Source organism: Chelon labrosus, assembly GCF_963514085.1.
Source record: "Chelon labrosus genome assembly, chromosome: 6".
NCBI classification, from domain to species: Eukaryota; Metazoa; Chordata; class Actinopteri; order Mugiliformes; family Mugilidae; genus Chelon; species Chelon labrosus.
Genome location: NC_140342.1, coordinates 15989270 through 16014865, shown reverse-complemented (window position 1 = coordinate 16014865; position 25596 = coordinate 15989270). Strand labels below are relative to the sequence as shown.

The following is a 25596-nucleotide window of genomic DNA, read 5'->3' as shown; positions in this document are numbered from 1 at the left end:
GGCCGGCTCGGGACAGTACATCGCAGCTGTTACTAGTGATTGGCCAGAGTTATTTTTACATCACGAGACATCCAAATCCCCATCCCCTGACAGGAATAAAAAAGCTTCGCCATTGACTTAAGTTTAATCAGCTGTTGTGCTTTAGTAGTGCTGTAGTAAAGGCTATATACACTGTAGGTAGTTTTCTTCTTCTTCCTGTCTGGTACCAGCCAGTGATGTCTGCTGGAGGGCCCTCTGCTCTCTGTCGCCTGCTGATGATCGCCATGGTTTCTGCTGCCAGAGGGGAAAAACTTTGGGACCCCGATGTTAAATGGGAGTGCAGCTACAAATTTATAGCTGCTGGTGCTGTGATTTTGGTTCAAGCCGCTGTTATTGAGCTGTCTGCATAAATCTAGGAGGTTGAATTCTGGGATAAATCTCTTTGTTTGCTTGTCCAACTATGTGGCAGGGTAGATACACATATGCATTTCAGTCACAAGCTTGCAAGAAGACCTGTGCACAGACTGCCATGTGGGTATTAAGGCAGCGTTACATTGCAACAGGCACCTTGTGGTACATGCTCTGCTCATGCATCACCTGTCACTAGAAACACCTGTGTGGACGAGAGACAAAGGTCGCACTTTCACCGAAGCATCTGCCTGCATTTACGACCCTATTTCTGTGCATTTAACCGTGCATTATTAGGTTTTTATCCTTGCAACTTGGCAAACTCATTCCACCCAGAGTGACAAACTAGGTTAAGGTTGCTCCTCCGCCGCCTGCCTGCCTGCCTGCCAGCCTCCAGCAGCTGCAGCAGCAGCAGCAGCAGCGCTCGCACAAGACTTACCAGAATTTATTTTCGAGGCATGTCATGCAACATCGCCGCTTTCTACACAGGAATCCGTCGTGCCCCGCGCTGCGATCAGGGTTTCTTTGGTGTCGGGTGCTGCATCGCTGCACGAAGCGGCCGTTTTTCCTCGCGCCGCTCTCCCGCAAAGCTTGTGTTGTGGAAATTTTCGGGCAGCGCACTGGCTGAGCAGAAACAAGGCAGCCTCCACTGTGTGGCCTCCGCGATGACGTAATGCGGAATCTCTTCACTTGCGCCAAGTGTGGCTGCACAAAATGTTGAAGTTTGACACAAAAGAAGAGGAAAAAACGGCAGATTAATGCGCATACACAGCCACTGGCGCTGCCACATGTGCACGACACGCTAAAGCTTTTTTTTCCGTGTGTTTTTATGAGGATTATAAGAGGATGACGTCATGTACCCAGATAAACAAGCGTTAATATAGTAAATAAAAACAACAATTGACGCAAAATCACTCTGTAATAAAATGTTGGTGTAATTGCATAGTTTAAATGTGTTTCCTTAACACAGACTGGTAGATAGGTGATCAGCTTTTACTTCAACACATAAACTAATATTCCTAAAATTACCATTACATTGTAGATTAAATAATTATTTTTGTACATAAGCAAGTGTTTTGTTTTGGAAAGATCTAAAATACAAAAACAAAAAAAAAAAACAAAAAAAAAAACGCAAATGTCCCAAAAATTCAAAATAGCACCTGCTACCTGGATTCCTGCAGCACGAGCACGAGGCACTACAGTGGGATTTCAGTTCAGCGCCGTTAGCTTGTGTGTGTTCACAAATGCTTACACGAGGCAGTATATATTTATATTATAGCACAAAAACATATCTAAATAAAAAGATTCCAGTTAATTTTATCCCACCTCTGCGACAAATTAAGGGTTTACCCGAGTCTATTATATTCTATTCCTAAACATAATGTGCTCAACTCCACATTAAACGGTGCTGCTAAACAAGCCCTCTTGAACGCAACTCGCACTCTCCAAGCTCAGCCCCTTGTTGCCAAGCAACCTACACTGAAGATTGACAGCAACTTCAGTTGATTCATTTTGGAGAAAACTTTATTGGAAAGGAACTTTTTGTTGTTTTTTCTTACAAAGCGGCGGCAGCGTTTTGTTTTCACCTCACACAGAGGGATTGACGACACACTTGGAGACAGCTATAGCAGATAGCAGGCAGTCAAAAGTGTATTAATACGAGTAAGTTGATAGCCTCCCATTTTTCGCTTTCACTTTCTGCCATGACAACGACCCCCCCGAGCTCATTAATTTGTCATTAGCGAAGTTAATTAAACTTGCTAGCAACATCCGGAGATGAGTGGAAGTGTCCGCTGTAACTTAAGCTAAGGTTTGCTAACTTTGTCCCAAAGTTTACCGATAGTTAAATCTATATTAGGCTGCGGGAAAGTAACAGAAGTGTGTAAACGTTTTCAAGCTTTCGAGGTAAAGTTTCTGGCTTAGCTCCTGCGACGATGTAGTTGACTCAAACTGAGGTTAAATGGCTGTTCTTTTTCACAGGCCGGTGAAAACTAGCTTAAAAGTCGGAGACATTATCGTCAATCCCGTTTGGAGGAGTTTCAGCAATGCCAGACGTTGAGCCCCTCAGATTCCCATCAAGGGAAGGAGGACCCAGTCAGCAAGGTAAGAGGAGAAGTAGTTTAGTTGACAGCAAGTTAACAGACTTAACTGAGGTAGCTTCAATTCAATTCAATTCAATTCAATTTTATTTATATAGCGTCAATAACAATACAAATCGTCTCAAGACGCTTTACAAAAACCCGGCCTGAAACCCCCAGAGCAAGCCTGAAGGCAACGGTGGCAAGGAAAAACTCCCTTTTAACAGGAAGAAACCTCGAGCAGAACCCAGCTCATATGGAGGGACCCATCTGCCTAAGGCCAGCCGGGTACAGACAGAAGAAAGAGAGAAGAGAACAGCAAAGAGAGAAGAGAAGAGAACAGCAAGATAAACATACATCTGTCATAGATACACATATCTGACTAAAGTGTACATGTGGAATCTTATGATACAAACTGATGATGTTACATGACAGTTTGAAAATGTAAGAGGAATCATAGGCAGGTTGGAGAATTGTTCATTCAGGTAGGAGTGGATAACTGCAGGATTCCATGAAGACTAGGCAGGCTGATGAGACCACGACAACAGATGTAGTATAGAGCTCTACAGGAAACACACCACTCCAGGCCAGAGATACTCACAAGAAGAGGGGGGAAGGGGGGGAAGGTGGGGGGAAGGGGGGTGGGACACACACAGCAGTAAACATTCTACATAGTAATAGCTCAGAATTGTATGACTAGTAGTATATAGGAAATTAGAGGGCAAGAGCTCTGTGCCAGAGAAAAGAAAGTGGAGGATGCGAGAGAGGAGAGAGAAGAAAGAAGGAGGACATGTGTTTGGTGCATCGTCCCCCAGCAGCCTAGGCCTATAGCAGCATAACTAAGGGATGGTTTAGTCCAGCCCTAACTATAAGCCTGATCAAAAAGGAAAGTCTTAAGCCTGACCTTAAAAATAGAGAGAGTGTCTGCCTCCCGAACCCAAACTGGGAGCTGGTTCCACAGGAGAGGAGCCTGATAGCTGAAAGCTCTACCTCCCATTCTACTTTTTGAAATTCTAGGAACCACAAGTAGGCCTGCACTTTCAGACCGAAGTGATCTGCTGGGATGATATGGTACAATAAGGTCTTTAAGATACGATGGAGCTAGGCCTTTAAGGGCCTTGTATGTAAGGAGGAGGTTTTTAAATTCTATTCTAGACTTTAAAGGGAGCCAGTGAAGAGAAGCTAAAACTGGAGTAATATGATCTCTCTTGCTAATTCCTGTCAATGCTCTTGCTGCGGCATTTTGAATCAACTGGAGGCTTTTTAAAGAGCTATTTGGACAGCCAGACAGTAATGAATTACAATAATCCAGTCTGGACGACACAAATGCATGAACTAGTTTTTCAGCATCACTCTGAGACAGGATGTTCCTAATTTTGACGATATTACGCAGGTGAAAGAAGGCAGTCCTGGTCACTTGCTTTATGTGACATTTAAAGGACATATCCTCATCAAATATAACACCAAGGTTTTTTACAGTAGTATTTTGTTATTTTTAAATAAAACACCCTTAACTTTACACCCATCATCAGATACATATGATACAAAGTGAGCAAATGATGACACGTAGATCATTTTCAGCTACATTATCTGTGCTTGAAATAGATTTTAGCGTAACATCCTGTTTAATGTAGGAGCATGTAGTACTCATCCTAATCCAGCAAATGCACACAGAGCTATTAAAGTGCTGATGAGTAAATGGTATGCTATTTAATGATGTTGGAAGAAATGCCACAAAATATTATTGGTCAGATGGCACTTCAGGTGGTCGGGCCTCAGACTCACATGGACCTACTCCGTGGCTGTAATACAACCTGCCTCTATGATTAAGAGCTAATTCAGCCCACCACTGACATATTCCTACCCCACCTGGTTCTTTTTAGATTGTATTATTCATCTAAGCTGTTCAGCAGCAGATGGTCAACACTTGTGTTTTCTTTTTTTATTTGGTTCCTCTGACTCTGTTTTTGGTCTGAGTCAGCGCAGTCACAAGCCTTTCTGCCATTTAACCGAGCAACATAATGGTTGTCAGTCAAGTGGAAAAGGTTGCACATGTCACTGTCTTTTTTTTCTGTTTTCATTGAGATAAATGTACAAACACTTTGAGGTTATACGTCTGCTTGTGTGATACTTCCAGATGTGATGGAGATTTGTGAAATTCCTTTATCTAGGACCAGTCCTCGCAAGGTTTATCGCCTATCTAGTGGGTATCCATTTGACTGCAATACTCATGTGCACCAAAAGCTTAAGGAGAAAAGAAGATCTCACATGTTTTCTTCACTGGGGAAGGAAAAAGTGGCAGCACAGAGTCTCATTTCTTGCTCTCAGACTTGGATTGAAAGGTTGACCTCAGTGTGTGTGCCTAGATCTGCAAACCCAGGTTGGCAGAGGAGAGTTTTCATTCCTTCGCAGCAAGTGTGATCATATAACTCTGTCCCTGAACAGCGATTGTTAAACGCAGTACAGTGTGAAAGAGCCTCACCCAGTAACTCAATCTGTACACTGCCGCAACCTTCGGGAACAAAAAAAAAAATTCATTCGTTCATCTTCTGTAACCGCTTGTTCCTGTGAAGGGTCGCGGGGGGCGCTTGAGCCTATCCCAGCTGTCATCGGGCGAGAGGCGGGGGTACACCCTGGACAGGTCGGCAGTCCATCGCAGATAAGAGACAGACAACCATTCACACTCACATACACACCTATGGCCAGTTTGGAATCACCAGTTAACCTAACGAGCATGTCTTTGGACGGTGGGAGGAAGCTGGAGTACCCGGGGAGAGCCCCCGCAGACACAGGGAGAACATGCAAACTCCACACAGAAAGGCCCCAGTCCACCTGGATTCGAACCCGGAACCTTTTAGCTGTGAGGCATCAGTGCTAACCACCATACCACTGTTCCACTGTGCCACCCCTGAAAAAAAAAACACAAAAAACAGAATTCAGAATTTTTATTTTTAATCTTGGCAAATGTTGATGACTAAAGTGCAGATGCTTTCAAAAATCGTGACCAACGGTGGAAAATGGAAAATAACTGCAACAAATAATAAATGACTATAGTAACACATCAGTATTTGGTGTCATACAATGTTAAAACCTCTCTAGCCCTTCTAGGTACACGCGCAGACCGTCTTTTTAATGGTTGTCCCAGCCTCCTGAAGAACTTTTTCCAGTTATTCCTTGGTTTTAGCCTGTCTCGCTGTCTTCTGTCCTCATCATCCTTAATCCCACAATGACTCCACGATGCTGACATCAGGTCCCTGTGGGGGTGTCAGACTCATGGTTCTCCTTGTTACCGAAAATAATTCTTTATGACTCTGGCTCTATGTTTGGGATTGTTGCTGTCGTTCCAGAATCAACATTTGTGACGGATATGAATCTAAGCATGTGCCTAAGACATTTACACACTATTGTACAGTATATATGCTATAATCCTAGCTGTGCCTGCAAAGCATCAGTTTAGACAAATGAATAGGCTTTACAAATGAACTGAGTAATGGAAAACTGAATGAAATTAAATAAAAACAAATGTAATCCTTGCCTAAAGTAAACACTACGTAAAAATGTGTAGTTGTTCTCTGCATTTTTAGTTACTCACCGTATCACAAAAATATTTGCATATAATTTTGGCATCTATGTTTCCTGAAAGATCACTTAGATCCACTTCATTAAATTAATTTATCTACATTATAAACCGTTTTGTTCCAAATCTCATGCACGTAATTGACAAGATGAGATATAAGAGTTGGGTAATTTTAAGGGTTTTATGCTTAATTCTATTAATATATATTTTTTGTGTCCAATACTAATATACAAAGCCTGGTCATATTAAATTACTTACTGAATTTGTTCAATAGTAATGTAAATTGTTTTCTAATAGCATCACTTTGGCATTCCTTAATCTATACTAGTTTCCTCATAAAGGTTTATGATTCTATGGACCAGAGTGTAGACTTGGAGGCTGCACCACTTGTGTCTTTTACCCTTTTCTCAGCCAGATGGCGTCCTTTCACCACCAAGAATTGTGCCCTTGGGTTTGACTTGAGACACTCAAATTAGTCGTCGTCTCTGTTCTCTCACTGATGCTTCCTGTGTTTTTCAGTCTGTGCAGCTAAAATCCAAGTGCAAGAAGAAAAGGATCACAAAAACATCTTTCACAGCCAAATAAATTTTAGTAATTACTTTTTAGAATATAATTAATAAAGTTGCGTGAGTGTTTGCTGCAACTAAACTCTGCCCTTTTCAGTTTTTCTGTCTTTCTTTCATTTAGAAGTGGCTATGTGTTGTGTTTATCGGCGCTTTTGTCCTCATGTAAAGACTGTAGTTGTTCTTTCTTAGGCTGCATGGTGCAAGTTGGATTTACATATCTTAATATCTTGTCTTTCTTAAGATCAAGCAGATTTTCAAGCCGTCTGCTCTGGTAGACGTCGCACATGTGCTCTGCTCAACAGTCCCTCACCATGTGTCAACAGTGCTATTTACCATATCCAGGAGATGAAGACGACAGTGGAAAATTGGTGTCAGCAGGTAAACTAATGTCATAAATGATCAGACTTGTGAGAGACTGTAACACAAATATCTGCAAATTTAAATAGCCATTTTTTGCCTTTATCTTGTACCAGTCTGGAAAATATCAATCACAGACTGATCAGGACAAGCATCAGTACAGCAAAACTTTTCGGTAAAGTAGTTTATCGTTTTTCATTTCCTATTTGTCTTTGCTGTATTTAGTATGAAATATGACATGAGCTCAACTTCTTTGTTGTAGATTTCAGTCCAGAGACTCGGATTCTGAATCTGGGATGTCCACAGAGTTGTACGTTGAAGGCATTGCTATTAATGCAAGAGGTAAACACGTTCTAGTTTCATTCATTCATCTTCTGTATCCGCTTGTCCTGTGAAGGTTCGCGGGGGGGGGGCTGGAGCCTATCCCAGCTGTCATGTTCTAGTTTCAGATAACATAAAATCTGCATCTTCTCTGAATTTATTTGACGCCATAAAAAGATAATGTTGTCCCTAATCCTCATGCAGATGGGAGAGCAGCAGTGTCTAGTGTGCACCTCCTTGGAGAAGCTCTAGGTGTAGATGTTACCGGACATTTGTCTCTATTATAGCTAACCCCTTACTACTGCATATTTACTTATGCCAATAAAATCTTATGGGTGCAGTTTACTTCCATTGTGTGTTTTGACATAGCTTTGCAGAAGTTACTGTACTTAAATAAATTCAGTGCAATACAGTGTGTCAACCTTGTGATGTTTTCCATCAGAAAGTTGTCCATTAACACCACTACTGAAGAAAATAAATGACGTCCTTGGTGAGGTTGTTTATCTGATTGAGCGGTTGGAGGCTGACCGACAGTATGCAGAGGAAGCTCTCCAAAAAGAGAAGAGAAGAAAAAGATTTTTGGAGAACAAAGTTGACAGTATTGCACTGTGGAAGCAAAAAGAGCATGCTTTTGTTGTCCAGAAAGGTCGGTAACGCCACATATATCCATTTGTTTCTTGCAAAGCGGCATCACCCCGTTGTTCTTTAATCCAATGATTGAAATGTTTCACTAATGTTTGACTATTGCCTTTTTAAGAACACGAGGCCTGCATTAGAGACATCACTGAATTAAAGTGGCAGCTAAACCTGGAGAAAGAGAAACTTCGCCACGTCCAGGAGAAATTGACACGCACCGAGGTGTTGAACCAGCACTTGCAGGAGGACATCAGCTTTGCCAAAAAACAAATTCCCATTGTGAGGGAAAACCTGGACATCCAGAGAGGCATCATAAATCAGATGAACGCTGCACAAGCTGAGGTAGGTCCTGATTTGATTTAACCTTTTACCGTGATTAGTGTTCAAAATCCACAAAAACTGTACATTCTCAAGATGCTGTTAAAAGCTGAAGCATTAGTTTACTATTAACAGTTAATTATCACACTAACATGTACGTTGTGGAGCCTGTCAAGATATGTAAAGATGCAGTCCCCTAGGTCCAGTTTTATTTTGCAGGTTAAGGTTAATGTGCATTTTACTCTATACCTGATAGCGTTATATCTCTCAAATGCAAAATAATACATAGTCATTGGAACTTGGAATTGCAAGTTTAGCTCTGTACAGATATTTAGATATACCTTCCAGTTCTTTAAAATATTTATTACTCTTTTTTATTTAAACCTTTTTGTTTATCCATCAAATACTGGCTGAATCTCTGTCACACACTCTGAACTCACTCTGTAATCCACAGGCATGTTAGTACACTGTTTGGACTTCTTTTATATTTGGTACAGAGATGTTCATGGTCCCCAGAGGATGAATCCTAATAACTTAAAAAAAAAAATTCAGAGAGCTTTTCCGATTCTTAATGTCTTTAGTTTATGACAAGGTGCATTAAAATAACCAAGTTCGATTGTTGTACAGCTTATTAGGTTAATACTATCTATACTGTATGTAATACTGCAAACGGGAGTGTACCAGCAAAGAGACTGGAGAGAGACGCCAGCCTCAACAGGTAACAGGTCCACTGTGACGTTCTATCATTGTGTCTTTATGCTGCTAAAGCCTGGGTCAAATGAAAGGGGAACAAAAGAAGTGTTTGTTTTTAATCACACCTCAACACGTCATGGGTTGTGCTAAGGATTTTATTTCTGAGTAAATTCTGTCATACAACAACTGTGTGCAGTCTTTATGCCAGGCTTACTGAAAGCATGGGGTTAATAGCTAGCCTTGGGCTTTCTGGACTTTCTAAGTCTAGCTTGTAGCTGGGAAAAAAAGTCCTTGTAGTGTGAATTCACTTTGTTGGCAGTGGCTTACTGTTGGTTTGAGATTCAGAATATTTATTGCCGGGCAAGTATGACTTAATAACAGTATAACTTATTTTTGTATATTATTAACTTCATGAAGTTATTCTATAAATAATATTTTAGAAAACCGTAAGCCTATGACTCTGTCTCTATTTTTTTTAGGCTGAGGAAGTTTGCTCAAAAACACGAAGTGATCTCACGCTGGCCCAGAAGGAGTTAAAAAAGATGGAGGTGGACGCCAACAATGAAAAGAAGTCATTGGACTGTGTGCTGTCGGCTATGAAGAATCAGCTGGCAGAGAAATTGTGAGCATCTAAATGATGTGAAAACAAATGGGGAACCATCAAAGTAGTACAACCTAAACATTAAGAGAAATCTTTAATAAACAGTTTCAGTAGCGTACCTCAGTTCTATTACAATGACTGGTTAAATTAATAGTTAATCAGCAATAGTGTTTTATTCCAGATGTTTTTTTCAGTGGGAATCTTTTTATAGGTCTGACCTTTATACTTCAAAATTTTACAAGAACAGGTTTTCTTACAAAATACAAATGTGTTTTTCCTTGTCACCACTGACTGTATTTATTGAACATTTCATCAATATGTGTTTCTCATTCACAATATGTTTTGTGTTTAAATGTATGTTCATGTAAAACGCTTATAACACCGTCTGATAAAACCATATCATAAAACAATTTAACAGATGTTCTATATCAGTGCGCAAGCCTCGGTTTATTAAACTGCATGTAACCATAGTAACAGTGCATCTGATTGATGCTGCATTACCAGATAACCGTAACGGACTCAACCATTTGTTACAATCACCACAAACTAAATTTGAAGATGATTTCAATTGCAGGTGTCCTTGCATTGTTTTAACAGTATTGTTTTGTATTGAATGTCTTTTTTTTTTTTTTTTTTTGTGGGGTTTTCAGTGGGTTTTGATTCCTGGTTTATAAAATAAAAGACTAAACTGTTTATTTCTCCAGGGAGGATTTAAAGCAGCTGAAGATGCTTGAGAACAGTCTATGTGTGGAGATAAAAGAGGCTGAAAAGACCATTTCTCTTGCAGAGGAAAAATGCATGCTCATAACTCAGCGTATCCCTGAAATGATGGAGCTTGAAAGAACTGAAAAAGACAGGGTAACTCGCACTCTCTGTATTTATTCAGCATTCACCAGTGGAGAAAAGTTCACACTTTTAAAATGTTTTATTACAGATTTCCCAGTTGAATCTTCAAATTGAGGACCAAATGCTAAAGAATCAGGAATTACAATCAGAACTAATTTCACTGCAGGAAGACATTGAGAAAACTGTAAGTAATGTCACAACAGTGTTTGAAATTCTCTAATACTCTTATGTACTGTATGTTTTGAACATGTCACACAGCTACAAAAGTACTATTACTGGGGCTATGCATGCTAAAAAACAAACAAGCACAGGATAAATAAAGCATCTATCTATACTGTATGTAATGATATCCACAGAAACTTAAAGGGGAAGCAGAAGTTTCTTGCATAAAAGAGCAGCTCCAATCAAAACGTCAAACATTCGCAGCCGTCCGGAAAGAAAACATGGAGCATGAACAGAATGTCGAAGACTACAAGATAAAAATCTGTGAGAGGTACAGTGTCAAAGTGAAAACAGGAACATGCATAATTCCCCAGTGACATACTCATGTATATAATATGCCACTTATATATGGCACTATTTACTGTGGTAATTTTTTATTTATTTATTTTTTTGTTAGCAAGAAAGCTGTGAAGCAGATGCGCGAGGAGAGGAAGCAGATGCTCCAGAAAATCACTGACAATGACGAGCAGTGGGAAAAGGCCAAGGAGGAAGTGACCCAGGTTGTAGCCCAGCACAGTGACACCCAGGCTAAGCTGGAAGAACAAGAACAGCTCACCTTCATGGAAGAGCAGAGGGCCAGGGTGAATGACAACATATACACATCTTCGACACTGATCAGGCATAACATTATGACCATCTTCCGAATACTGTGTGGGTCTCCCTGGCCTTCTGACGAGGTCCTGTGGTGTCAGAATGTTGTTAGTGGGCGCCTTTGGGTCCAATGGGTTGAGGGGAGGGGCCTCTGTGGATCAGGCTTGTTCCAGTGCATCTCACAGATACTTGATCTGTTTGGGATCTAGTGCATTTGGAGGCCAGGTCAACACCTTGTGCTGTTTTTCATGTTTTTTTTGTGTTGTTCCTAAATCGTTTTTGTGTGTGTGCTTGTGTCAGGCAGCATCCTGCTGGGGATGGCTGCTGCAGTCAAGGATTGTCATTGCTATGGGGTGGTACCTGGTCTGGTCCGGGTGGGTGGTACATGTCTAAGTAACATCCACATGAATGCCACGTCCAAACATTGCATTGTCACTAACCAGTGTTATTTACTTCTCCTGTCAGTGGTCATAATGTTGTGCCTGATCAGTGTATGTATACATCATGTGTTGCAGAGTTTAAATATTATTCATTATTCATTGCTAATTCTGTGCTCTACAGAAAGCGATTGAAAACTTGAGGAAAGATCTGACAGGTCGGGCGACTGCCCTGGAACTACTAAAGGTACACTCACGTTTACATCCTTCCCCCTGATTGCGTATATTTTAGTCGATAACAAAACTGTAATAGTTGTACACTTCAAATCTTCAAATCATGTCACTGTATTTCTGTGAACTTTCGCACTTTGTGTTGAACACTATAAACGCATTAGTGATGTTTTTAGGAAGTAGTGAAGCACGGTAATGCACGACCTCAAAAGGAATCAAAAACATTACTGGATTCATAATGGTAGCTTTAAATAAAAGGCTGTATTCAAGTGCTGTATCACATTGTGCATTCCCACTCTGGTTGTGTTTCTATCTATCGTCTTTACCTGTTGTGCATGTTTTCTAGTGTGCGAGTTCAGGATAATGACTTGCTACGTTTGTATTTTTCTTTCCCATCAGGCTCAGTGCCTACATGTCAATGAAGAACTGAAACGACATCATAGGGATTCAGAGCTCATCAACCAAAAACTTCAGAAGGACTTTGAAGAGACATCTTTAGCAACTGAAGCTATGGAGACAAAAATGGAGGTACACATAAGGCTTGTTGATAGTTCCTCTTAGCCTGAAGATGACTTTACATCCAAGAAAAAGGTTGGAGTCACCAGCATTTGTTTTTGTTTTTACTCGTATAGAAAGTCAGGAAATTAATACACAATTTGGAAAAGATTCAGTGCGAACACGAGAAAAAAATAGTCGACCTTGAGAAGGAGAGAAAGCTTAAAAGTGACCACCTGAAAGCTGCTCAGGTAAGACAGAAATTTTGCATAATGCGATTCTTCTTAAGTCATAGAACAATTTTCTGTGTCAGGTTTACTCTGTAGAGCTCATTGAGCACAAAGCTAGTCACAGCTATTTATCATCATGTCATTCTTTTGTTGAACAAAATAATCTGCCAAAAAGACATCTTTTTTTTTATTATTATTATTATTATTATTTACATCAGTGCTACTCTTTGTTTACAGGATTTACGCAGTGCCACTATAAAGAGATATGACACCATTGTGGCTAGGATCAGTGACCTTACAAATAAAACAGAAGAATACCAGGAGGCTTCAGATAAAATGGATAAAATTGTGGAAAGCATGCCAGACGTAATAGCAGATCTTCAGTGAGTTATCTACAGGAAACATTATTATTATTATCATTATTATTATTAATATTGTTAGAATTGTAAACATGTTTAAAGGTGGTTCAAATGGCAAAGACATTTAGTATGTTTTCAGTATTAGTTTGTAACTTTGTAATAATTTATCATTTTATGTGTTTGATTCCACCATCCAGAAGTGTGTCTGAAGAGTTGGAGTTCAGAAACAAATCAGCTGCTCTAATAATGAGCACCTTGGAGTCTGATATTAATAACTGCCAACAACGAGCACAGCGATCCATGCAGACACACACTTCTCATGTTGCAGCAAGAAAAAAGAAAATGGAAGACACCAAGGTAAAAAAAAATGATGTTCACAATAATTCTCTGTAAATGCGTAACTCTTTGTGTCAAATACTGTGAAATCAGGGACAAGCGGTAAAAAACATCTCATTGTTTATTTGTTTGTGGATTAGTGTCAGCACATTGCTTGTCACAATACTTCCCTTAAGATACAGAGGAAAGAGCAGTGTGCAATTAAAATTACAAGCCATGGTCAATCTCGTTTAAGTGCTTTTCCCACAAATGACAACTCACTGTTGTTATAGTCTTTTGTCTGGACGAATTTGATGATGCATAACGTGGTGAGATGCTGTGCCTATTTTGTTACCTGTAGGCCAGTATGTTCAGTTTCAGTGGAAGCATACAGTGCACAAATAAGCATATAATCTGGACTGTTTTATATTTATGTCATAAAAAAAGGCTAAAAACACCATTTGCACAAAATGGCATGCATCTGAAGAGTCCTTTGTAAGAGAAGCCCCTATTTATTGTAAGGTTTTCATCTGCAGGATTATCAGCCCCAGCCAGAGCCTCCTTGCTGATGGGGGTTTCACATGGCTTATCTAATGTGAAATCGCCATGTGGTATATAGTTTCATTAAACGGTGATCAAGAATGCATTAGTTCAAAACAAGAAAAGGCAATGGAGCTTAAGCCGCCATGCATCCAAGTGCAGCAACTTTAAAGAAGTTGTTGGCGTGAGACAATTTAAGAATTAGAAGTCTTCCTCATAGACACAACTCCCATTAGCCAGATAAAAGTTAGCCATGCAAAAAAGGGTTTAGTCTTTTTCACTTGACGAAATAAGATGATATAACAACAATACGCCTCACCAAATAAAAAGATCAGAGAGAGCCTGAAGTTCTGAGGAAATCGGTGGCTTTAATCATCGGGACCAATATAAAGCACACATAATGTCTGCATTAGCATAACATAATAAGCAGAGTGCATTCAGAAATCACGGTGCATGAAGCGGCGTGGTTAGACACCTTCAAATATGAGATTTCTTATAAATATTCTGACCTCAGCCCCTCTTTCTTTCTTTTTTACAGGTTAGTATAACTGATAGCTGCTGGAGGTTTATCTGTGGCCGTATGTGCTTTTTATGCGTCTCCATTCAACCCATACGCATGTGGAAGGATATCAGCTTTTAAACATGCACCTATATTTTGATTTGATCAGGGCTTGTCGTTTGGCGGGGACAAAGTAAACAATGCAAACTGCCGACGCTATCAGTTTCTTATGGGCAATGAAGTGTAATTTGTTCCATTTACACTTCACAACAGCATCAGATGGGCTTTGTCAGTGCTGCATGGAGTAATTAAACCTGAAATCAATAGCAGGCATTTGTCATGTTTACAGCCCCTCTTTCTGCTGGGTTAAACTCATCACTTTAGTGCTGTTCTGTTTTACTGCAGAGACACACTTCATTATGTCTGCAGGTAGAGTTGAGATATTCACACATCCCCTCATCCAGTGCTCGGGAAGCATTGTTCAAATGAAAAGGGGACATGCAGAGAGACACATGCTCATTGTAATTGATTTGCTTGATTTCCCAGAAAAAGTGTCCATTGTTGTTTGCTTATTATTTGTATTTTCTATTTTAACGACACAAAGGCCGACTCCATATGTCGTGGTATGTGCACATGTAGCAGATCAGTGGTACAACAAATCTTCTAAATGGTCAGTGTGGGGCTACTAGATGTACTGTATACTGTTTTTATTGTGAGTCATGAAAACATTGATCAGTGTGATCATTCAATATATATTTTACATCTGTATATACTTGTGTGTGTATACTATATATAGTAGTAATTGTAAAATTCTCATTTAGTTGTATTTAATGCAAGCAGGAACTACCATGAAGCCAATGCGGAAGTGCAGTTCCTCAAATGGCCACTTGAGGCTCGCTCTAAAAGAGAGTCAATCCCCATAGACCCATGTTTAAATACCCAACTATGGAGCAAAAATATGACATATGTTTACAGCCTGGTACAAAAAAAAAAAAAAAAATAGTTTTGGGCTCTATAGCTAATTTCATGATTAATGACAACTGTCTAGCTCATCTGTTAAAATGTTACGAAGGCCTGAAGTTGTGCATAATTAAGGGATGGCTGCTTTGATTGAGAGGTAAACGGATTGGCAATATCATGGTCACTAGCTGCTAGCTATGATGTAACTTTTTAATACATTCATGACAGTTAGAGGTGCACTATTCAGATACACCAGATTGTTATTAGTTCAGATACAAAAGTTATTAATCAGATCAAGTATCGACCATCATGTAACTGACATTAAATGTGGTTTCTTTGTTGACGTCATTATAAGTGTCTCTGTTATCCGCTGCGTTCATTCAGTCACAGCAGGCTGCTAAACTTTTAGCTTTTAGTGCCACAATAATTTTGAGAAACCGAAGAAAGCCACCAGACGCATTGAACTGATGTATCAGACCGAGTTGGATCAGTGTATCCATGGTAACAATGTTCAGTAGGTACAGTATGTCACAAATACAATTGTTAAAAAATGCTTATCTGCAGCCAGCCCTGCACCTGCTTGTCTCCTGGTGGTTATTTAATAGCTATAAACATATTTGCCTTTACCATTCAGCCTAAAGATTGTTTTTTATTTCCGTGTGTGTAGGAGGCACTGAAAACAGCTCTGAATGAGAACAAACAGCTGGCTAGCAAGTACAAAGGTCTTAAGAAGATCCTCATGGAGGTCAAACAGGAGTCGGTGTCTGCAATGAGCGAGAAAAACCACTCTCATAAATCTTTACATACATACACAGAGGTACGGTATACATAAGCTTTGACTGAATTTACTATCTCTCCCTCTCTTTTTAATTATGTTTCATGCATTAAGATCTTTCCTGTTGTCTCAAGTTTGTCTTATTCTTCTTCGCCCTGGCTAACGCTCCTTCGCATGGGCAGTAATTTTAAGTGGGTTTTAGTTTGGCAACCAGTGAGGGGGTTACTGCGGCAATTTAATAATGATGAGATAACCTGAGTGGAGGAGGATGATGGATGTGACATAATGTAATGATAGCTATGTAGTTTTGCCACCAAGGGGAGTAAAGCAAGAGGTTGATGGCACATGTAAATGCTATAACTTCTACATTTTCCTGATTGTAGTTTTGTAAGGTGGTCAGAGGTGAAACGTTTTATTAATGTGGTGTTACAAATATGCCCCTGCTCACCGCAGCAGTAAGGGATCAGCAGCAAACACAGGTTAGGATCAGACAATGAATGTGCCTTTTAGTGTTAAATAGCACCAGAGGTCTTGACTAGTTGAGAGAGACAACTCGACAGCATTCTTGCTGTTTAATCTTTATAGTTTTTGACACAATTTCACTGAAATAGAATTACACATGACAACCATAACACCAGGAAGAAGGCACACTGTTCCTGCAATAAAAAATACATATTATTTGTTCCAAAAATGACTAATACCTTTACTTGAGCAATTCCTCATCTAACTGCATGAATGTTATCAAGTGAAAAATGCATGCAAAAATAAAATCCTGTGGACAGGATTTTCCACGCTCATGATCAAAGCCTGATTTTCTTTTACTCTGGATTCAGCCTTCACCATTTTTTTTGTTTGTTTCAACTCTACACTTCTACAACAGCAGCCTTTTGGCCAGAGTCTTTTATGCCTAAATTTAGTTTTTTCTTTATATAACGGTCTTATAATCAACAATGTTTTTGAAATGTAGATGTTGCCATTTAATCTGATTTAAACATAAACATTCAAGTGCAGTTCTTTCCTTTTTTTTTTAAATTCCAATTATCCTCGTAGTGTTTGCATATTAAGTCCCAGTTAGTACATGAATTACACAATGTGACTAGTCTTAATTGTTTCGTTTAGAGCTGGAGGCAACAAGACAGACATATTTAACATTACCAGGGTCATTTGAGAGACCAGAATGTTACAGCATGTGTGTGTGAGATGCCTTACACCAGGCATTTGTGTGTATGGAGAGCCCATAATCTCTCATATTATATTCAACCGAGGGGCACAATGAAACCCCATCTCTTAGGTATCACTGAAATGTAATCTTATCAGCAGGCATCCCTGACATATAGTTGAAGTGACAGGCTTACAACAACATGCACAATGATTTCAAGACAGCTACTGTATCTACTATACAACACAAAATGTCTTAAATGCATGCTGACACATTGTTCAGCTACTTATTCAGATATAAGATTACACTGAATGTATTACCATACGGTTTATATGAAGCCACACTAAAGGCATCTAAAACAACAGAAGCTAAAAATATTGCAAATAATTATTGGAAGTTTAGATAAAAATAGTAAGTTGAACTTTTTCAAACCATTGTTGCTTTAACATGATATTTGCATATTAAAATGCTGTGGTATCTTCAGGCAGATAAAGAGATTTGAAGTGGAAATTATTAACCTTTGAAATACAGTGTAGTGTCATTGTTGTCTCTTTATATTTAGTGTTGCCAGCTACGCCTTGAATCCTCATCAGTGTTGAAATGTAACTTGAGTACCTAAGTAAAGATTTAAGTTAGTTGTGTTTTATTTGAGTATTTCTGTTTTATAAAGCTTTATTTACAAGTTACTTTACAATTTAAACACGAAACATGATTATTTCATAAAAATAATACCCTCCTTTAGACTAAACTATACAGAATTATGTAAAATTGTTAAAATGAGCTGCTCTTCTATCCACTGCATCAGTAAAATGCTACTTACACATGAAAGCGTTAGCCAATAAATATTCTCTAGTATAATATTTAATACTTTAACATTCACATTTGCCTGCTTGAGTAGATCTGCTGGAGTGGCCTTTCAATAGAGAAATGTTTATGTTGTTACATTACAAGTTTTACCAAAGTATCTCAGTACTTTGTCCACCGCTGATGGTAGCATGTAGTCATCTACTCATTTTGAATGCTATAACAAATAATACGAGTAATATCACAATAATATTCTTTATATATTATACTATGTAGTTGTGTGATAGTTGTAGTAACATAATGAACAATATTAATACTTAACGATTGCAGCTTTAATGTGTGTTTACTACAGATACAGTTTCAGACAGTCAAACAACTTACATATCTTGTGGTATAAAAAAGAAGTCAGTCTGAATTATTATTTGACCTGTCAAGATGCATTTCAGGTATTTTAATTAATATTAGCTGATATTTATTTTCTTTGAATTGCAGGATTTAGTAATGTTTAGTCTATTGTCAAAAAACTCAACAAGTTTAAATACATTCACATATGCAAAACTCACATGTTTAAATTAAAAACAAAATGCATAATTAATTAGCTTAAGATGGTATTTGTCTCTATGTGCCTCTCATTAAAGTCCTTTTGAATGTACTGTACATGTAAGCAGTGCTTTGTTTATATGGAAGCTCTCAGCTCTTAGGTTTTAACAGGGTAGACCATAAAGAGCATTCTTGTTATTGTCTTTCCTTCAGGAGTTGATGACTGAGCTAATTCGCTTTAGTTTTCAATGCACTGGGGAACACATTGCCAAGCAATGATAAGCTTTGTAGGAAGAGTAGAGAGATGGAGGGGGAAGAAAAGCAATGGCATCTATCAGAATTTAAACCTCTTTGCTTGAAACTGTGTTCAAATAATAAAGCAAGCAGCATGTCTTTCCAAGAGACTAGGAATAATTTCTGGTTTCAGTGGGGGGTTCATGACTCTGTGTGTATGTGTAAAATATGTCTTGAGGGGATTGGTATAAAGTTAAACTGGGTGAAGTAGAAATATTTTACTCATCAGCTTTGCAGTCACAGAGTTTGCCTCGGCTAGAACAAAACTGCTGAAGCATTTAGAGAAAATTAACCCCCCATCCTGGCAGCCAGATGTGACTGGATTCTGATGAGTGCACACGAGTGGGCAGAGAAACCAAGAGACTGTGAAATTCCTGTCAGGCCCGTGTACTGCAGAATGGGCTATTGACTGCTTTCTCTATTCCCCTCCATCATTCTTCTTGAACACTGCCATTAATTTCCTCTCCTGCCTTACCAATTCCTTTTCTCTGCCTTCTCTCCCCCTAGCTCTCTTTGTTGCAGAAGAGGATGCACAAAGCTTTGGTGAAATACTTCAAACAACGCAGCCTCTACAGCCAGGCTGAACTGGACCGGTGCCAGGCTCTTTCTCAAGAGACCAACCAGAAAATAAAAACAGCCCAGGTATTTGTACACATACATGTAAAACAGGCTGGAAAACTGCACCAACTGTCACCATTCATTTAAATGTTAAATCCCTTTATTCAACTTTCATTCCAGTCTAGGTATTCTACCGGATGGCAGCATATTCTTTTGCATACTACAGTAACTCCATGTTATGCTTGGCATTGTTCGAGCCTCATCCGGCTAGTCGGTTTCCTTGTGTCTTCTTTGCCAGGCAAGAGCAGCCAGGCAAACCTCCACCAAGGCTTTGTGTCTCGCTGCTGTGGCGCCGTGAAAGACGCCACTTTTACATTACAGTCTATACATTCACTCATCAGATCACAGACTGATGTGATGGATGGTGTGCGTGCTAGAGTGACTATCGAGTGACCCGGTGTCTGAGGCTTGCTCTGCCTCTCTGGATGACTCTATACACACATCATGTCTGGTCACATTGAGCCTGTTTTTGACTTTACGGGCTAATTCAGAGTTCATTACACCACGTGGAAGATGTGCATGTGTTACAGCTTCTTCTCCGTGGACAGAATAACCTGCCTGTCTTGCAGAAGAGTAGGAGCATATTCTGCAAGGTTGAGAAGCAAGGATCTTCAATTAGAGGATAATCGTTGTCTAATCTGTGCTGTGATGTGAGATGAGGTCAAAGCGGACAGAGGGACAGTGATGAATCTTTGTGTAATGTCCTGTCCAGCATTACCGCAGAGCCAGGTGGCATGCAACCATACTGTGAACTACTTTCCTTTTGCTCTTTCTCTTTACATTAACAGTGGGATATCCCCAATTCTCCAAATAGCCATATTTGTTAGTTGCAATCTGTTGTTATTGCGTTGTGTTAATTTGATCTAAATTCAACCTTATCAGATATGCTGGAGGCAAAATATGCTTAGACTTGATTAGAGGTTTTCCAGGGGAGTACCTAGTGAAAATACTATTAAGTGGTTTCCTTCGCAGTTCCTCCTCCTCCAACTGCTGACATGTTTTTTTGATGGGTCTGGTCCAGACATTACAGGGAGCAGCCATGTCTCAGCGGCCCAGCCTCAAAAGGCCCCAGCAGATCACAGCTCAAGGCAGGGAGGAGAGGGGCACAGGGGGAGGAGCTATCAGAGAGCTGCAGAGTGTGAAGGACAAAAGAGCTGGTGTATTCAAGCGCACCACACCGTCACCCGTCACAGCTCAGCACAGGGTCCATCAGAGCAGGCAGCACTCACTTTAAACAGGCTTCTGATGAAGAGTCCAGCTCACACTCTGTCCTCCAAAAAGTAAAAGAAAAAGACCTTTATGAGTTAAAGGAAAGACACCTTTATACGTTTATGAGCAGGAATAAATACACAGTCTGCACGATTACCAAAATATTAAGGCCATGATTGTGAGATTAAGAAATCCACTGACAGTATGAACATTATAAGAATGCAAGTGATATTTTGAGAGAGACAGAGTAGAGAAAATAGTATTACATGATACACATATTATTGATCAATATAAGTTATAAGAAAGAAATCAACAGAAATGATACCGGTTGTAACTGGAGTTAAACCAGGCTGAGTCCTGATGAGGCCTACACTAATCCATCATGTCCACTTAACCTCACAAGCTGAACATAAGAGAGGTCAGGTTAGCGGTTTCACGGCTAAAGTGCTTGAATCAGACGCCAAATGGCAGTTTGCTCAAAAGTAGCTTGAGGGAAGGAAGTCCAGGGAACCCTAGGGTGGGCGGGTGGGAGTGGGTGGGGGTGTGGGTGGTAGTGGGGGGCGGTGGGCTGTCATCCTGTTACACTCCTGCCAGAACTGGCAGTTCAGCTTTGTGTTCTGCGAGTTTACACTAGGGATGGCATAATTGACAATGGCTAACAGCGGAGAGCAGTGCAGAGCCTTGTTGAATGGCCAGTAATGATTGGAGCAGACGCCCACTACCCCAGTCCCAGGGGACAGTAATCCAAGATCCTGTTTCTGATATAATTGTTAGTCAGAGAATTTCTGCATGGCTAGGTTGGTTCAGATTCCCAAGCTGGTTGACAGTGCCAGGCAGTTTAATAGAAAAACTGGATGCTGAGGTTTTTAAAACAGAAGAGCACTGAACCTGGACGTGGTTCACCAGGAGCCTCTTGTTCTCTTTTCTCCACAAAAATATGAACAAGACGGTAACTTTACTCTCGAGGTTGTAGACTCAGCGGCTGTGAGTGGGATGCGCATAGTTTAGGATTCACACAAAAACAGCATTTTTCTTAATTAGCCTGTATTTTCATTTATTCTCTTTTGCGCTTTATTCAACAGGAGGGGTTGGCAGAGGAAATTCAGCTCATCTCAGCATTTCTACAATCCTTGACGGATGACTCTACTACCACTGATGATGCCGGGGTGAACAAACAAGCCAGTCCAGATGCTGCTGGATCGAATGAGTAGATGCCTTCAGTTCAAACAGCAGTGTAATTGGACATTCACCTGTACCAGACAACTTACTTACCCTAGCACGCTTCACTATCCCCCCCCTCTTTACTTGCTGCAAATCCATAACAATGAAACAGGTGACTTTCATGCTGCTGTCAGGACTGATCTAATTTTAGCTGGGTGAATGATTGCAATTGGCTTTGCCTCATCAGATAATTAATCTATGTCACCATTAATTGGAAAAGAGAATAATTACAGGCAGTGTTGACAGAAATTCTACGCTTCTCCAGATTTCAAGATCTAATTACGACTAGTGAAACCCCATGACCTTAACTAGCACTTAGTACACCTTGGCCACTTTGACCATGTCCACGCGAAGACCACCGTGTCTTGAAAGACCCCGTTTTTGTTACCGCACTCCCACACTCCTCCGCTCCCTTCGCTCACTGAAAGCTGTCTCCCTCAATCACTTTTCAATATTCAATCTTAATTTTGTGGAAGTTTAGCATTTTCAATGAGCTGGAGATGAATGATTAATGAATAAATTTAAATGCTTCATTTTGTCCATGGATCATTAGTTAAGTCCTTTGTGGGAAGGACCTGAGAAAGGAGTGAAAATTATTGAGACATTAGCCTGGAGCAATCCAGGGGTAAATAGTGTGCACGAAAGGATGTTGTGTGCGCACTATCCACCGGCTTTCTAAAGAACCCCGGGGAAACACTGTTTTCAATTTGGAATCTTAACTGAATCACATTTAGTACTTGTAGAAAATTGATTTTTCTTTCATCATGTTTAAACAAAGTCATACTAATAGTACACAAACCAAGTTCTGCTCCACGTAGACGTTAAAGCTACAAATTAAAGCACAAATGTTTACCCTGAACATGATCACATATAGTAAACATTATAATTTTATATATGAACATGAATAAATAAGTGAACAGCAATAAATGAATGAGAATGCTGTTATGTTTCTTGAAAAGTGCAAATGCTCTTGATATTTTGGTGGCATCAAGATCAGCAATTTTAGCCTCAGACATAGGTTACCTTCTCCTTCTGTCTGTGTTGATAGAGATGCTGTTGTTGTGTTGGTACGTCTGGTTCCTTCCCTACCAGTGGGAACAGAAGGGGGCAGTATGGACACAACAACCTTGGGAAGACAACTGACTTCCAACATGTTCCAGTCTAGTATCTTAACATAGCATTTCGTCTCAAGCTAAGTATGCGTATCGTTCAGTCAGTTGGAATATGAATAATATTTATTTTTTATTTAAAAAAAGATTATGATGAAGTACAAAAACTTTCATGAGGCCTTTTGCCAACAACAAAGAGTGGATTTTGAGTTTTAGTAAAGTTTTCCTGTGCAGCCTTTAGACTTAAGTACTATAATACTATTGTACACACGCAACGTTCAGCGTAACAGCGCTAACGTGGTCTACTGCTCGTAAAACCGAGCTCTCCAAAATCACCTTGAAGAGAAAAATGTTCTGTCCATCTCATATTCTTTACTGACTTTATGGCAATATGTCAGCTGAAAGTGCCCTTCCAACACATTCATCTACTCCCCTTGCATCTAATCAATCCCCTAAATAAATGAATGTGAGCCACAACTAGATGTCATCACATTTATCTGGAGACGTGCACGCACCTAAATGCTGCTACTCTAAAGAGGGTGGATTGTGGAAATACTAATGGGGGGTACTTGACAGCTGAGACGTATTTTCTTCCATGTTTGATGCTTGTTTCAGTATGATGAGGTTAAAATTTACAGCGCAAGCCTCACTGTGTTGTTGTATACTGTGATACATCAAAGCTGGCTTAGGGGATTTTATATTTATTTTTTATTTTTTTGGTGTAGTTTTGTATAGAAGCGTATTTTTCAAGAGACATGTTGGGGAAAATCTGATTTACAGGCAGCGTGATTCTCAATTTCAGCCTGGCGCCACCATGCAGACGATGGGTCCGTTTCATTTGGATTCACTTCAGTAATCACCTCTGATCGCTGGGGTGAAGCCGAGTGAATCAGAGCGACGTTCTGTCTTCTCAAGCTAACCAAAAAATTCTGCTCTGAGATCTTTTTAAGAACAGGAAAATGGAGGTGTCCTCTCAAACCGTCCTGCCTTTGTTCATGAGGAAGTGGAGAGTTGAGCCATGGAGCCGATGGAGTCAAGGAAAGAATGTGAGTTGAGAGAGCTGCCCCTGTGTCTAAAATATCAATGAGGGAGATGCTGCCAAGTTTCAGAGCGCATAAGAGGAAATAGGTTTTCTATTAACAGACACGAATCAAGCGGTTTAGCACGGCTTTATATTGCTCCTTTTGATCCGGTGTATTATTTGGATAACATTAAATTAAAATAAATGTGTACAAATCATTTTAAACACTCTCCACTGCTTATTCAATGCACTTTTAATGCAGCACAGTGGTTTATCAGGGGCTGTGTTGCTTTAAAGTTTTGTTAACTACAGCAGCTGTCATTCAGTCATACTATAAAGCTTAACAATACACTGGAACTGTGTGTTTGCCCAGGTGAGTCCTTAATGTGGAGCTCAGCAGAAAACATGACAAACAAATTCATCAGTATAACAATACGTGTTGCCCGTGTTTCCACACTCGTTTGATTTCAAAGATATTTATCTTAAGAGGATAATAATTTGTGAAAGTCTCTGACATTTGTGGCTAGCTAGCATGATAATAAATCCATGGCTTGGAACATTTTTTAGTTAATTAGAGTCAATCAATCCAAACTTTGCTCACTTACCGGTGTGAAACCGGAGTATAATGAGCAGAAATCAGCATGGTGATTGGAAAACACAAATTACAGCTGTTAAAGAGAAACTCATCCACTTTTCTTCTGTTGATGCCAATGCCTGCTGCGAGGATTTAAAATTAGCATGGCATTCCTTTAATGGATGTTGGGGGGAATGTGCTCCTCTATAATTAAAAAAACCTGTTAATATCCTCGTCGGCTAAAATAAGAGGGGTTAGTATGATTGCATGACAGCTCTTTAAAAGAACAGTTGACTTATAACAAAAATGTGTCTGCGTTCATTATGTTTTATCGTGGAATCAGTTCATTTCTATTGCAGAAACATGAACCTAGTTTACCTAACACTACTTACATGCAGCATGTACTACTTATATGATATATTAGTGATGTATTTCCCTGTTTATCCATATTATGAGCAAATGGAGTAACAGTACATAATGGTGTGTGACCATACGAGTGAAGTGGTCAGCACTGCTGCTTCAGTAAGATCATGTGGCATGTTAATGAACTTCTCTGATATATGGGACAGTCTTTCCTGTTAAAGGCTGTGTATATCTCTGTGGTCAGGGCTACATTTATATATGTTCTTGACGTATTCCGTGCACCTTACATTCATGGTGTAATGATGTGAATAATGACCCGGTGATGATAACAGCACCCTACAGTAGGATCTTTATCTGATCCAGGCTCCCAGACAGCGGTGTGTCTTGACCCGGCCACTTGTGACCACGATGTATGTGACCTCACCGCTGGATGTAATTTCCTCTCGAGAGCTCTTGGAAAGGGAGAGCTTATGTTGTTGAGCTTGTGTCGTCAAGGCTGGTAACAGCAGCTTGCTATTGTATTAATTATTGTCAGGGAATCCAAGGGGTGTAGATAATACAGAATGCACTGGTTGGTCCCATTTGTTTCACTTGTCAGTGGAGTGAATAATTGGGAGTGCTGACCATATTAGACACAGAGAATTTCTAAAAGATACGACTCAAACCGTTGCAACACAAAAGTACGGCTTGGAAATTAAAAAGCTTAATGT

The 25596-nt window shown here is 39.8% G+C and overlaps 1 protein-coding gene across 1 annotated transcript; it reads left to right on the top strand.

The window, feature by feature from the left end:
- Positions 1 to 2013: 2013 nt before the first annotated feature.
- Positions 2014 to 22689, top strand: ccdc178 (coiled-coil domain containing 178). Its single transcript, XM_084547434.1, has 20 exons — positions 2014 to 2049; positions 2368 to 2490; positions 6850 to 6986; positions 7082 to 7140; positions 7228 to 7307; positions 7729 to 7932; positions 8044 to 8264; positions 9413 to 9555; positions 10239 to 10392; positions 10469 to 10564; positions 10737 to 10873; positions 11000 to 11183; positions 11755 to 11817; positions 12201 to 12329; positions 12434 to 12547; positions 12764 to 12909; positions 13083 to 13242; positions 15867 to 16016; positions 19279 to 19413; positions 21681 to 22689. The coding sequence occupies exons 2-20, from the start codon at positions 2433 to 2435 to the stop codon at positions 21807 to 21809; spliced, it is 2499 nt and encodes an 832-aa protein (XP_084403560.1). The 5' UTR covers positions 2014 to 2049; positions 2368 to 2432; the 3' UTR covers positions 21810 to 22689.
- Positions 22690 to 25596: the final 2907 nt, after the last annotated feature.

What these genes read in the sequence shown, in the direction of transcription:
- ccdc178 (XM_084547434.1), top strand. Translation starts at nt 2,433, where the DNA reads ATGCCAGACGTTGAGCCCCTCAGATTCCCATCAAGGGAAGGAGGACCC. An exon ending in CTTTACATACATACACAGAG is followed by an intron (nt 16,017 to 19,278) that starts GTACGGTATACA and finishes CTCTCCCCCTAG; the next exon opens with CTCTCTTTGTTGCAGAAGAG. An exon ending in AGAAAATAAAAACAGCCCAG is followed by an intron (nt 19,414 to 21,680) that starts GTATTTGTACAC and finishes TTTATTCAACAG; the next exon opens with GAGGGGTTGGCAGAGGAAAT.